This window comes from Nothobranchius furzeri, chromosome 10, assembly GCF_043380555.1.
Source record: "Nothobranchius furzeri strain GRZ-AD chromosome 10, NfurGRZ-RIMD1, whole genome shotgun sequence".
NCBI lineage: Eukaryota > Metazoa > Chordata > Actinopteri > Cyprinodontiformes > Nothobranchiidae > Nothobranchius > Nothobranchius furzeri.
In genome coordinates this window covers 66678730-66690795 of record NC_091750.1, presented here as the reverse complement: position 1 = coordinate 66690795, position 12066 = coordinate 66678730, and the positions used below count along the sequence as shown (strand labels likewise).

The window sequence follows — 12066 nt, the reverse complement described above, 5'->3', positions numbered from 1 at the left end:
CATCCTTGACCATTAGACATTCCTTCCAAGATATGTAAAGGGGTGGCTCAACTGTGGTAATTGGTTGTTTTTTCATGTTTTAGAAGAGAGGCGATGAGACTTATCTTGTCTGGATGATCAATAATTCACTTCTGGTGAAAAACTACAATAAGCAGCCTTGGGATTAAAATTAAGGCCCTCTTTCTTTCTTTTTTTTTTTTTAAAGGTTTTGGCATTTTTTGATCCCCGGTTTCCTACTTGAGTAAGTTAACTAGTTTCCAAAGCACGCCATGTATTTGTAGTTATTAAATTCAGAAGTGGGGTTGTTAGAAAACCAAACAATTTCACCTTTTGTAAGTTAGCTCTTTGAACAGCCTCAGTTTGAAGAAACAGATTAGCTCTGTCCAGTTACATTTCTAATCTAAAAAAATAAACGAATAAATAAAAATCAGCAATCTTCACAAATAATATCCTAAAAAATGTATGTCATGAATTCACAAAGCATGGTTATTCTAGTAGCCATTAGCTCATCTGTTTGTTCAGGACTAATCTCTGTTTATCAAAACTGAGGTTGTTCATTGCGCACTCTACAACAGGTGAGATATTAGTTCACACTGGTCATAGAAACATCACCGTCACTGTGATGGATACTATTTTTCATCGTCTCTATAGCTGCATTCTTTGCTGCGACGGAGAAGAAAATCGTGTGAATTTAGTTTTTTTAAATTTTAACATTAGTGGTTGCAATGGAGCAAAAACATTCAAACCAATCTTTAGTTTTGCTTCGTCAGACTTATTCTTTCTTAAGAAAAATCTAAAAAACAAACCCAGAACCGACGTGTGTGTGCGTGTGTGTAATCAGGCATGAGCAAGGTTTAATTAACCACCTTTTACTCCCAGGTCTATGAAGCTGGTGTAGATTGATTTGGTGGACAAATGTTAAATATTGAGTTTCTTGATTTCACAGAGATCCATACTACGTTCTCATCAATGCTTACCGAGGCCCTGAGGGATAACTGCCATGTTAGTTGCATCACCAATGCCAACAAAAGTGCCTTCTGTTTGATCACTAGGCCTTGAGCCAAAGATAAGCAACAGTAACAGCCTTGGAAAACAGAGAATGGTAACAGGCACTTCTGCTTGCTTTCCTGGGATCATAAATTGGTAATTCCCAAAGATCTATAATCCAGTAACACCCTGTTAAACCACTGGCTGTTCTTTTCTATTTGTGTTCTCCACTGTACACTCCTCCTGTTGTGATCATCTAGCTAGACCTGTTTGTTAGCTAGAAACCCGTTCTGTTCAAATAAGATTGTAATACGCTTTTTTTCATCATCGTGCCCTTGTATCGACTGTTAACATTCTGGGTTATTTTAGTAAAAACCGTGACTAAAGTTGAGGGGATGGACAGACAGAAATCAATGTGTCAGCAAAAAAAAAAGTCTATTAAACTTCATTGTGGAGGAAAAACTGGATTGTTTCTGTATTGCCAAATATATTTAATATTTTAAAATGCTGTATTTTCTTACATGGACAAGTGTTACATGAATGGTAGGAAGGAAGGCGCCATAAATCCAGATTCATTTGAGCACATTTTGAACGGTCGTTATGTGGAAATGATCTACCATTAAAACATTCCCTCTGAAACCTCCTGTCATTTAGTTATTTCAATTCAAGTTTTATATTTTTTTCTGTTTGCCGAGCTGCTTTTATCTGAGGGCTGATATACCCCCAATAGAAACATTTTCTTTCTACTAGCCCAAGTGGGAAAGGCTGCAGAGTTCATACGGGTCCTAAAGCAGTGAAGCAGCCCAAACCATCACACTACCACCACCATGTTTGACTGAAATGGTTTTACACCAGATGTAATCAGAACACCTTCCAGAAAGATCCACTCTGGTCTCGTCAGTCCAAAGAAAGTTTACCAGGCTTTTATGATTATCAAGGTTTATTTTCCGCTAATGTGTGACAGGTTTTTACTCAGATAAGGTTTTGACCTTGGAACTTTGCCATTTTTTTAAATTTATTATTGAACCATGATCTCTTGACCTTAACCAAGTAAGGCCTGCAGCACTTTAGAATGAGGCATGCTGTGTTGCTTTTTGAGATCTTTTAGATCTTCATGTTGTCACACAAGTTATTTTGAATTGTTTTAATTCTTTAGGTGTAGCTAGTGAAACTGAACTCCGCTTTACGAATAATGTATTTAATTAGTTAATTCAGGGTTTAACAAAAAAGCTATTATTTTCACATAAGCCCAGATTTGTTTTGATTGCTTTGTTCCCTCAGTAGGTTAGAAAATTAGATTTACTCAGATTATTTTTTTGTCTAATCTTGATCATTGTTTTAAGTGAGAAAAGTAAAAACAGGAAAAATCTCCCAATACTTTTCCAATGCTGTTTATAAGCACTATAGTTTTACACTTAAGTGTATTCAGTTATAATAAAAGTCATTGGCAGATAATGTCCAAATTCTAATACACCGTTTGATTACTATAGAGCTACGCAATATATTGTAATATCAACATGTGTGAATGGAGCTTCATCAAACTGGTGGAGTTTAACATGAGGAAAAAGCAAAATGCAGAAAATACAAAAAAGTAAAGAATCATTGTCTTTATTATTATATTCTTTGAAATACATCAGATACTGTATTATCTGCTCATTTTCCTATAAAAAAACGTAAGAGTTTTGGTCAGATTCAGTTTTCACATTAAGATTAAAAATACTCTGCATATTTTATTGCTCAGCAATTAATTTTAGAGTGAAAAACAAAGAAAAAAAATACTAAAATTTTGCACTGAACAACCACTTTCAACATGAGGTCAGAACGATTGACATCTATTTACTTAAAAATTAACATTTTAGCAACCATGTTTTCTTTTTGTAAAGTTATTCATGCCATTCCACTGAAGGAAGTAAAAATAACAGTCATGTTTTACAGAATAGTTGTAATTTAGGGATGCACGATATATCAGCATCAACATCGTTAATGGCCATTGAGTCATTTTTTTAACTTAACGATATCGGTCTGGTTGCATATACATTCTCAATAACAAATTGATACAAAATATCACAATATTTCAGTGTATTGATATTTTCTTCCTATATCAATGTAATATAGGTAAATATTGGTTATCTGGTTTAACAGGGATATTAATATCGGACATCGACATTGGCCCACATTTTCACATTGATGTATCCCCATTGTAAATTAACTAAAAAGAAAATGATTTTAATAACTGATTTTCTAAAATACTACATTTGATCTCATAGCAAGGCACATAGTTTATATTGAGTCTGATCACTAGTGTATGGGTCAGTGTGAACAGGGATACTTGGTCCACAGAGGCAGCCGGCCGGTCTCATTAGCTAGTCTCCAGTACCTCTCCTTCAGAATAAAAGCTGCCTCTTTGGGTTGTCTTTGCCGAGTAAAAATCCCCTTCTTATTCCCCACCATACGAGTGACACCTGCACACACACAGGAGGAAAAAAAGCTTTAAATAATAATTTATGAAATTTTTCTGATTTTAGTGTCAACATTTACAACAGAGCGTTAACCCTCTTATGACCATAATTATAACAGGGCCGCCTGGTATTTTTTTAATCTCATGGCTGTAAAACTGTAATAAAAAGTGCAAAGTGTGTGTAACTCTTCTCCTTTTTTCAGAACAACCTCAACTTTCAGTGCACGGTTTGTATTTAGAATTTATTTCTATTAAAGCCTTTAAAAAAATCAGCTTAAAAGTGAAAAAAGCAAAAAACGGATTTGAATTTTTTTTACATGAATTTCAAAATGACTTGGGCAAACAATTTGGAATGAACAATTTAAACTTTGAACTATATTGCATCTATTCTTAAAAAAGTGTGAACCTTGGTATCTTTTTTAGCTGTTTTTAAGACCATTTATTTTTGTAAACTTTCAGACATTTTTATTTGATGTGGTAGACCTTGAAGCAGTTTCTCTCCAGCTGCAGGCAGAGTCCCTGCAAATAATATAATTTACTTATAATAATTTACTGCTATACCAAAAACATTTGTTTTAGCTAAAATAATTATTTATTGTAAAAAGATAAATAATGCTGGAATGAAGCCGACTCTTACAATTAGCAAATAGTTGAGGGTTGTTCAAATTAAAAAATTAAAAATAAAGACTGAACAAACATTCATACCCTGGTTCAACGGAGATCTGTCCTTCGTGGTCACTGTCTTCAGATATAAGCCTTCTGGGACACCTAATAGATCGTGTTGATTTTCTTTGAGGCATTTCCAAATTTTTATGCCGGCTTTTTATGCTGATTAGCTTCCCCGTTCCGTTATCCGCTTTCACCGTGGCGCTGTGCTCTGCTGTGCTCTGCTGTGCTCCGTTTCAATCAGGCTGTACAGCAGGATTTCCCCTCGTAGCAATATTTCCAAAAGCTGCTTTTATGTACTTTTAGGAACCATTGGAATTTTTAAAATCTGATCAGCCACTCAAAAGTTATAAAACGGAGCATTTTGGATGACAAACTCAGCACGTCTCTAAATCTGTGTTGTGATTCGTTGAGCTCAAGACAGGGAATCCCGGTGGCTACCATAATACATTGTACATGCACGAAAAGTCCCATTTTTAATCTTTTCAGCACTTTTGGAATTTTACAGATATCTTGAACGGTTCAGGAATTATGGTAATGAGAAGTGCGCATGTCCAATCCTGTCAGCGGCGACAGGTTGGTAATAAGAGGGTTAATAAAACAGGAATTTTTGAGCAGATCTGCTTCACCTTGAGTAGTCATGAAGTCAGCAAAGTTCCAGATGAGTTCCCCAACGACGTATAGCTTCCTTTTCTGGTCGAACACACTGTGGTAATCACGCAGGACTAATTTCTGATACTCCTCAGTAAACATGACGGGTGGATCCTGCACAGTGAGAACAAAACGAAGGTCAAGCACAATGAGATCCTAATTAATAAATGTGTTGTACCTAAACTTGTGTATTTATTGTGTTTTATTTTAATAGTAGCAGCAGACATGTTGGTAATTAGTGCTACACTCACACTGTGAAACCCCGGCGCTGCGTCTGCCCCATATTCACTCTGGATGATGGGTTTCTGGTACTTTCCATACCAGTTCTCAAACTGGGTGTTGAGCTGGATCTGGATGACCTCCAGATGGCCCGGGTCATGGTACCAGGAGAAGTAACTGTTTACACAGATGACATCCACATAGGGAGCCTGGAGAAGTGAGAAGGAAAGAAATGGCTGTGGAGATATTCTCAAACACGGTGAAATAATTTCTCTAGGGAATAACAGCATTCACGTTTCCCAGGAATATGAAATACTACTTCCGTAAAGATGCTCTGTCAGTTTTAAGGACTACAAAACTCCCACACAGCTGCTGTCACCTTTTTCTGCATTGAACTCGATTAAAAAATTGCTCAGTCCTGAGTTTATTTGCTAATCAGGAAGTTGGTGGTTTGATCCCAACTTCCTCCCCACATGTTTAACCTCTTGGGCAAGACGCAGTTTCACATCGCCTCAGAAACGCTGATGGACGTGTGGAAGATTAAGTGTGTGGGAGAATGTGGCTTGTGGTGCACAATCAGTGTGAGCGAGCAAAAGAACAAGAAACGCAGTCCAGTCATCACTTCCTGCTGCTACACATAAACATGTGTAATGAAGAAGAGTATCTCTCCTCACCAGATGTAGTTTTTAGAAGTCAGAACACCTAAACTACTATAATCTTATTTAAATGAGATCACATTTAAATGATGCTGCTTTGATGCACTATGTTGTTGGCACACTCACTCCTTTATCCCTTGCATAGTTGCTGTCTGTGATGAAGGTGACGGGCCGAGTAGGGTCCAGAACCTTGGTGTGTTTTATCAGCATTCTGTAGGAAAATTTGTTCAGCCTCAGTCCATCATCAAACCTTCAGACAAGAATCGACAGCATGGACGTAATTTGGGGGGGGGGGGGGGGGGGGACATGTCCCCCCCACACTTTTTCCAAAGTCAAGTTTTGACCCCTGCATTTTTTACCACCCAAAAACAATATTACGCTATATTAAATTGACACTGGTTGAGCTCTAGGACCAAGCGGAAAACAACCGTTTGTGTTGAAGCCGGTTTCCCATTAGAACATACTGTAAAGATACCCCCCACCCCACCCCCACCCGTGTCCCCCCCACCCACTTCTAAAGTGAAAATTACGTCCTTGATCGACAGTACTCACTGGAAATAAAACCCAGCAGGTGGCATCTCTGCAGCTGGCTCATTGGCTACAGACCACATGACCACAGAGGGGTGGTTCTTGTCCCGGCGTACCAGCTCATCCATGACTTCTAGGTGGTGGGTCAAGGAGGCGTTCTCAAAACTGCGACTATAAAAACAAAACATCTCAGACACACTCTCACCCTGTCAGTAGCATTTTGGTCTCTTGACAGCTGAAAATCTTCCTTTTTGGGCATTTCTTGACAAGAAACTGAACTTATCGGCATAGATTTTCTATAGATTTGAGCTCCTGAAGTAAATAAGGCCACTGTGGAATGCAGCTTAATGTTCGTCCGTGCTGAGTCTGGGTTATTGGGGGTCACAGTCCTCTTCCAAAGACCAACCAAATCAAAGTCTCACCTATCCAGCTGACTGTGTAAACATCCAGACTTCTAAGGGAAGTGATCTTTTATCTTATTTCGTGCTAAGAATCCCCATTAATACCAGCCTCTTACATTTACCATTCACGTTGTTTCTGGATTATTCTGACCAAAATCTCAATCCAAGTATATCACCTAAGAAGAGGTTTTGCAGTCTCTTTTACTCATCCTCTATATCACAGTAATGTTTGCCGTTCTATGGTCTTAGGCTAGTTGAAAAAGCTAATAGCTAATGCTAACAATGCTAAAACTATCAAAGTTTTTTTCATGTCAGTGAATGCCATCAGGTAATACAAATTTTTGGATGCAGCTGTGATAAAAAAGGGCTAGGGTTAGGGATTGTTTCCGGAATCTTCTGCCTTCCACAACCCCCACAAGAAGAAAGACTTGCATGTCTTTGATGCCCACTCCTGGGGACTCATCTATCACCACAATGCCATGGCGGTCACACATCTGCAGGATCTCCTCAGCGTAGGGGTAGTGGCTTGTGCGGAACGAGTTGGCCCCTAACCACTTCATTAAGTTGAAGTCTTTGACAACTAGGGGCCAGTCAAAGCCTTTACCACGAATCTACAACACAAGGTAGAAAACATAAAAAATGATTAGGTTATTTAAAATAAAGAACATTAAACTTTTCTCTAGTGGAACTCACATCAGAGTCCTCGTGCTTATTGACCCCGTGGAAGTAGAACGGCTTATTGTTGATGAGAAACTGGTTTTTGGTGACTTTGACGGTTCGGATGCCAACTGGTAGAGAATAAACATCCTCATATGTTGATGTACCATCAGCAGCATTTAGGCGCACCTATACATTAAAATGTAAATACCAGAATAAGAGATGGCTGCTGCTCTCAGAGAATATAACCCTAAAGGAAATAGTACGACAACATGCTTCGCTTTAGACAGTGATTAATATTACGACAAGTAAAAAAATTATTATTTAACTATTGTATCAATGTGCAAAGTAACAGTACAGAAAAAGGCTTCAGTAAATCTTGGCCAAGTGCCATGAAATCAGGTTCTGCAGATTCAAAATAATTATTTGGGGCCAAACTAAAATATTCTCACTAATACAGAGGTGGATGACATGAAACTGGCCAAAAATATATTAAAAAAAATCAGAGGATTCTGAAAAGAAGTTATTGTCGACACTCGACACAATATTTCAATCAATCAATCAATCAAAGCTTTATTTATAAAGCGCCTTCCGCGACCCTGTCGGGAAGCCCAAGGCGCTGAACATGGTACATGAGAAAAGTTAAATATGATGAATAAATCGAAAATAAAAGCAATTCAAATATTACAAAAAAAGGTAAAACAATATAGTAGAAAACAAATGGGTAAAACAAGGGATAGAGAGACCAATGAAAACAGGGAAATAAAATCAACATAAATAAAGGCCAAATTCAAACACGTTCAGGGAACGCCAAGCGGAGGAGGTGGGTTCTTAGGTGACTCTTAAAGACTGGCAGAGATGGGGATAGCCTGACTGAGGGTGGCAAATGGTTCCAGAGTGACGGTGCTAGGACTGAGAAAGCCCGGTCCCCGCGAGTACGACACCTAGAACGAAGGATAGCGAGTAGGCCTGGGTCAGAGGAGTGCAGAGCGCGTGAAGGGGAATGTCTGTTCAGGAGCGTGGCCAGATAGGGGGGATCACTACCCTGGAAGAAATTGTAAAGAAAGACGAGGAGTTTAAAGTGTGAATGATAACAAACCGGAAGCCAGTGCATGGAGGCTTGAACCGGACTGATGTGGTCTGATGGTGTGATGTGATGTGGCAGTGATGATTGACCCAGGCCTGCATATAGAGAGTTGCAGTAATCAAGTCTAGAGATTACAAAAGCATGGAGTACCCGCTCCAGGTGGGCTCTTGACAGCATAGGCTCGATTTTTGCAAGGCGTCTCAGGTGAAAGAAACTGGATCGGGTCACAGAGTTGATGTGAGCATCAAATTTAAGTCCAGCGTCAATTTTCACTCCCAGACTGGTGACAACTGGTTTTGAGTAGGGAGAAAGAGGGCCAAGATCAACATAACGACCCACAGCCCTGCTATTGGGGGTGAAAAACAATTAGCTTTGTCTTTCAGATGCAGAAAGTTGGCCATTAACCAAGACTTTACCTCGTTAAGACAGGACACAAAGGACTGGATAGTGACCTTTCTCCTGACACAATGGAGAGTATCTGGCAATCGTCAGCATAGAGATGGAACGATAGGCCATGTTTACGAAAGACTCACCCCAGAGGAAGCAGATAAACTGCAAACAAAAGAAGACCAAGGATCGATCCCTGCGGGACCCCCCAGCAGAGCCCCTCCCAAGAAAAAAGAACATCATCCAGTATTTTAAAATACAATTGCAATGGCTTGTTTTGCTAATATTGTGCAGCTCTAATAAAAATTCCAGGTTTGAAAATTGTCAAAATGCTTGAGTTTTACCATTTGGTAAATGGGTATGTTTTAAGACAGTGGTTCCTAACCTGGGGGTCCCGACCCCCACAAGGGGGCGCCAAAGCCTCTCAGTGGGTCGCCCGGACCTCTCCACTTTAAGGGGTTAAAACTTCATTTATTACTTGTTTATAGCCTACATTTTGCTCACATTTTTTTCATGAGTGAAAAGTTTACTGATATTAAGACAGGAAATAATTAGTACAGAAAAAGTAACACACTTTTAAGAACATTTTGCTCAGCTCACTGTTTTATTTTCAAGTGTCAAAAGTTCATTAAAGATGGGACTGGTTGATTAATCACAGCCTTTACAGTAAATAATCTAGTATAAACAGTAATATACACATTTAAGTACATTTTGCTCAGTGTATTTTTTAATGTTTATTGGAAGGAATGATTGATTTATCAGTGTTTACAAGAAACAATGTGTTCAGAAAAGTAATACAAACTGTCAAGCACATTATGCTCTGTTTGGTTTTGTTAATGACTTTGTTCTGTACTGGAGCCTACTATTACTGTTATCTATTGAATCAAAGCATATTAAAATGTGCTTGAACAATTTTATTATTTCTTAATACTGTTTGTACTGGAAGAGAGAATGGGAGGGGGTCGTCAAAAATTTTACTGGTAAAAAACGGGGCCCCTTGGGAAAAAGGTTGGGAACCACTGTTTTAAGAGACACCTGTTTTCAAGACTGAGTGACACATTGACAGAATTATCAATTGCAACTAAGGATATTGCATGACTGCATGCCTAAAAATGTGTTTGTATAATCAAAATCATGCATGAAACGTGATTGTTTTGGTGGGAAAAGTGCCATTTTACTCAGAATTAGAATGTGTTAGAGATCGACAAGTCAATTTAATGTAAAAAGTAATTTTCCCTTACCTCCAAAGAGTAAAGATAACCTGGATTTTCATGCATCAAATATGGCCACCACAGCTTCACATCTACCACTTTAAGCACTCCAGATGTGTCATTAGAGGAGACCACACAGTGGCCATCTTTGTCTATCAAAGTGACTTTCAGAGTCACCAAAGTTGCTCCTTGGATGGACACGTTGTATCTGACAAGACCTGAAAGTCAAAAGAAAATGCACAAATAAAAAAATTGGTATTAACAGGCAGATACTGGGTAGACCGTCTGATCCCGATCCTCCTTATAAGAGGGCCATAATGATCCACAGAGGCCGTGAGGCTCATGAACTCTGACCTTTGAGCTGTGTCCTGCTAGCCTAGTGAACTAGACCAAATTCTTGCTTTGCAAAAATAATACATAAATAATACATTTATTTAGTCTGGCTTGCCAGGCTAGTGTCCTGCACTTGTTTACTACAATATGATTTTAGCAAATCATAACAAACGAAACTATTAGTCCTAGAGGTGGTCCGTGTACTCAGCATTGTGTTTATTTACCAGTACTATCCAAGAAGTCTGTAACAACAGTGATGTCATCCACATAAGCTTTAGGCGTCGTATAGAGGAGTACAGAACGATGTATCCCAGCGTAGTTAAAGAAATCAAAGTTGGTGTTTTGCACAAAAAAACCCTCAGGATACCTGTAGACCAAGCAGAATTTATCTATCAGCCTTTCCACCTAACATATCTAATGATTAGAGAATGGTAACCTGGAAACAAAAGGAAGCTGATGATGGAAAAGTGATGACTATACAGAAGAAAATTACATTGTGCGGTCTTTCATGTACTGGATGCTGCCTGGAGGCAGAGTGTGCAGATCCAAGGTGTTGTTGACAGCAATGGTGATCCTGCATGTCGTGGTGGTGGGGTCCTCCCGGAGTAAACCATCTATGTCAGCCTCGAAGGGAAGATGACCGCCTTCATGCTCTGTCACCTTCACTCCGTTCACCCACTAATGGATTACAGGGATCAGCATCAAATCTCAACTCTTGTATGACTAAGAAAGCTGCCTGGCAAACTCACCACTATCGAATAATAGTGAGCACTTTCCACTCTGAGAACCACTCGTGTCTTCCCATCAGAGATCCAGCGGGCTGGCACCACCACCTCTCGCTCATACCACACCCAGCCAATGAAATCTCTCAGGTTTGGATCTTGTGTGACGTCATTGTAGCTGGAGGGAACTGGAATGTCAATCACTGGACCAGTCTATTGAATATTAGTGGATGGATTAATGAATGTAATGAATTTTAAAATACGTTTATACATTTCAAATGTTATATATTATTTGCATACAGTGTAAAACTGTATTAATGTTCAAACCCCTTCCTACCTCTGCAAGGCGACTCTTGTACCAAGCCCTCTGGAAGCCCTGGTTCCTGGTGGGGGATCTGTCCGCCCTGAATGCCCACAGCCCGTTCAGCTCCTTCACCTCCCTGGAGGAGGACTCCTGGGGAAAGAGCATGCCGGAGTCCAGCAGGATGCCCGCCTTGAAGGCAGCAAACAGACACAAAACACGGAACATCCTGAGCTGTTTATCGGAGCGCGTGAAGAGCACTCAAGCTGCAGCTTCACATTCTTCCTGATCTCTCTGTCTCGTGACTAGCTATTTTAATCACGTGGCTACTACAAGCTTCGTATCAGAGGCCTTGTTCGAGTTGAGCTGCGCCTCGCCTGGAAAACAGACGAGAGCAGACGGTGTCGGTGCAAGATCCAAAAGGATCGGTTCTCGGGGTCCTTCGACTGCCGATGACGTCAAAGTACGGCAAACCCACTCGGACAAAATACACTACACATCTATACTGTTGGAAAAAATTTAGCAGTTTCGTTATTAAAATAACGTTTCTTAAGACGTAAGTTTGTGTTTATAGCTCGGCCTTCTCCAGCAACAGATCATAAAGCCATATATATTAAAATAAATCTAAATTCTCTATCTAATTCTTCTGTTGTTAAATTTACATACTGGAAACTCAACAGCTCATTACAAAAGGACGATGTGAAAAAGGAGCTTAAAGAACTGATCTCAAACTTTTGGACTATAGCTCAAGAAGATTTAAAGCATGGAAATAACTGGGAATTATTAAAATTTGAAATTGGCA

General features: G+C 39.3%; 1 protein-coding gene across 1 annotated transcript; it reads right to left on the bottom strand.

The window, feature by feature from the left end:
• Nucleotides 1–2579: 2579 nt before the first annotated feature.
• gusb (glucuronidase, beta) lies at nt 2580–11644 on the bottom strand. Its single transcript, XM_015961804.3, has 12 exons — nt 11301–11644; nt 10991–11176; nt 10735–10919; nt 10466–10608; nt 9939–10126; nt 7260–7412; nt 6999–7177; nt 6190–6336; nt 5764–5848; nt 5014–5190; nt 4741–4876; nt 2580–3449 (listed from the first exon to the last, which is right to left on the bottom strand). Exons 1-12 carry the CDS (start codon nt 11490–11492, stop codon nt 3298–3300), a joined length of 1923 nt encoding a protein of 640 aa, XP_015817290.1. The 5' UTR covers nt 11493–11644; the 3' UTR covers nt 2580–3297.
• Nucleotides 11645–12066: the final 422 nt, after the last annotated feature.

Excerpts from the sequence above, each read along its gene's own strand:
- gusb (XM_015961804.3), bottom strand. The coding sequence starts at position 11,492 with ATGTTCCGTGTTTTGTGTCTGTTTGCTGCCTTCAAGGCGGGCATCCTG. Across the intron at positions 11,177-11,300 it reads ACAAGAGTCGCCTTGCAGAG|ACTGGTCCAGTGATTGACAT; the intron begins GTAGGAAGGGGT and ends AATATTCAATAG. Across the intron at positions 7,178-7,259 it reads ATAAGCACGAGGACTCTGAT|ATTCGTGGTAAAGGCTTTGA; the intron begins GTGAGTTCCACT and ends CTTGTGTTGTAG.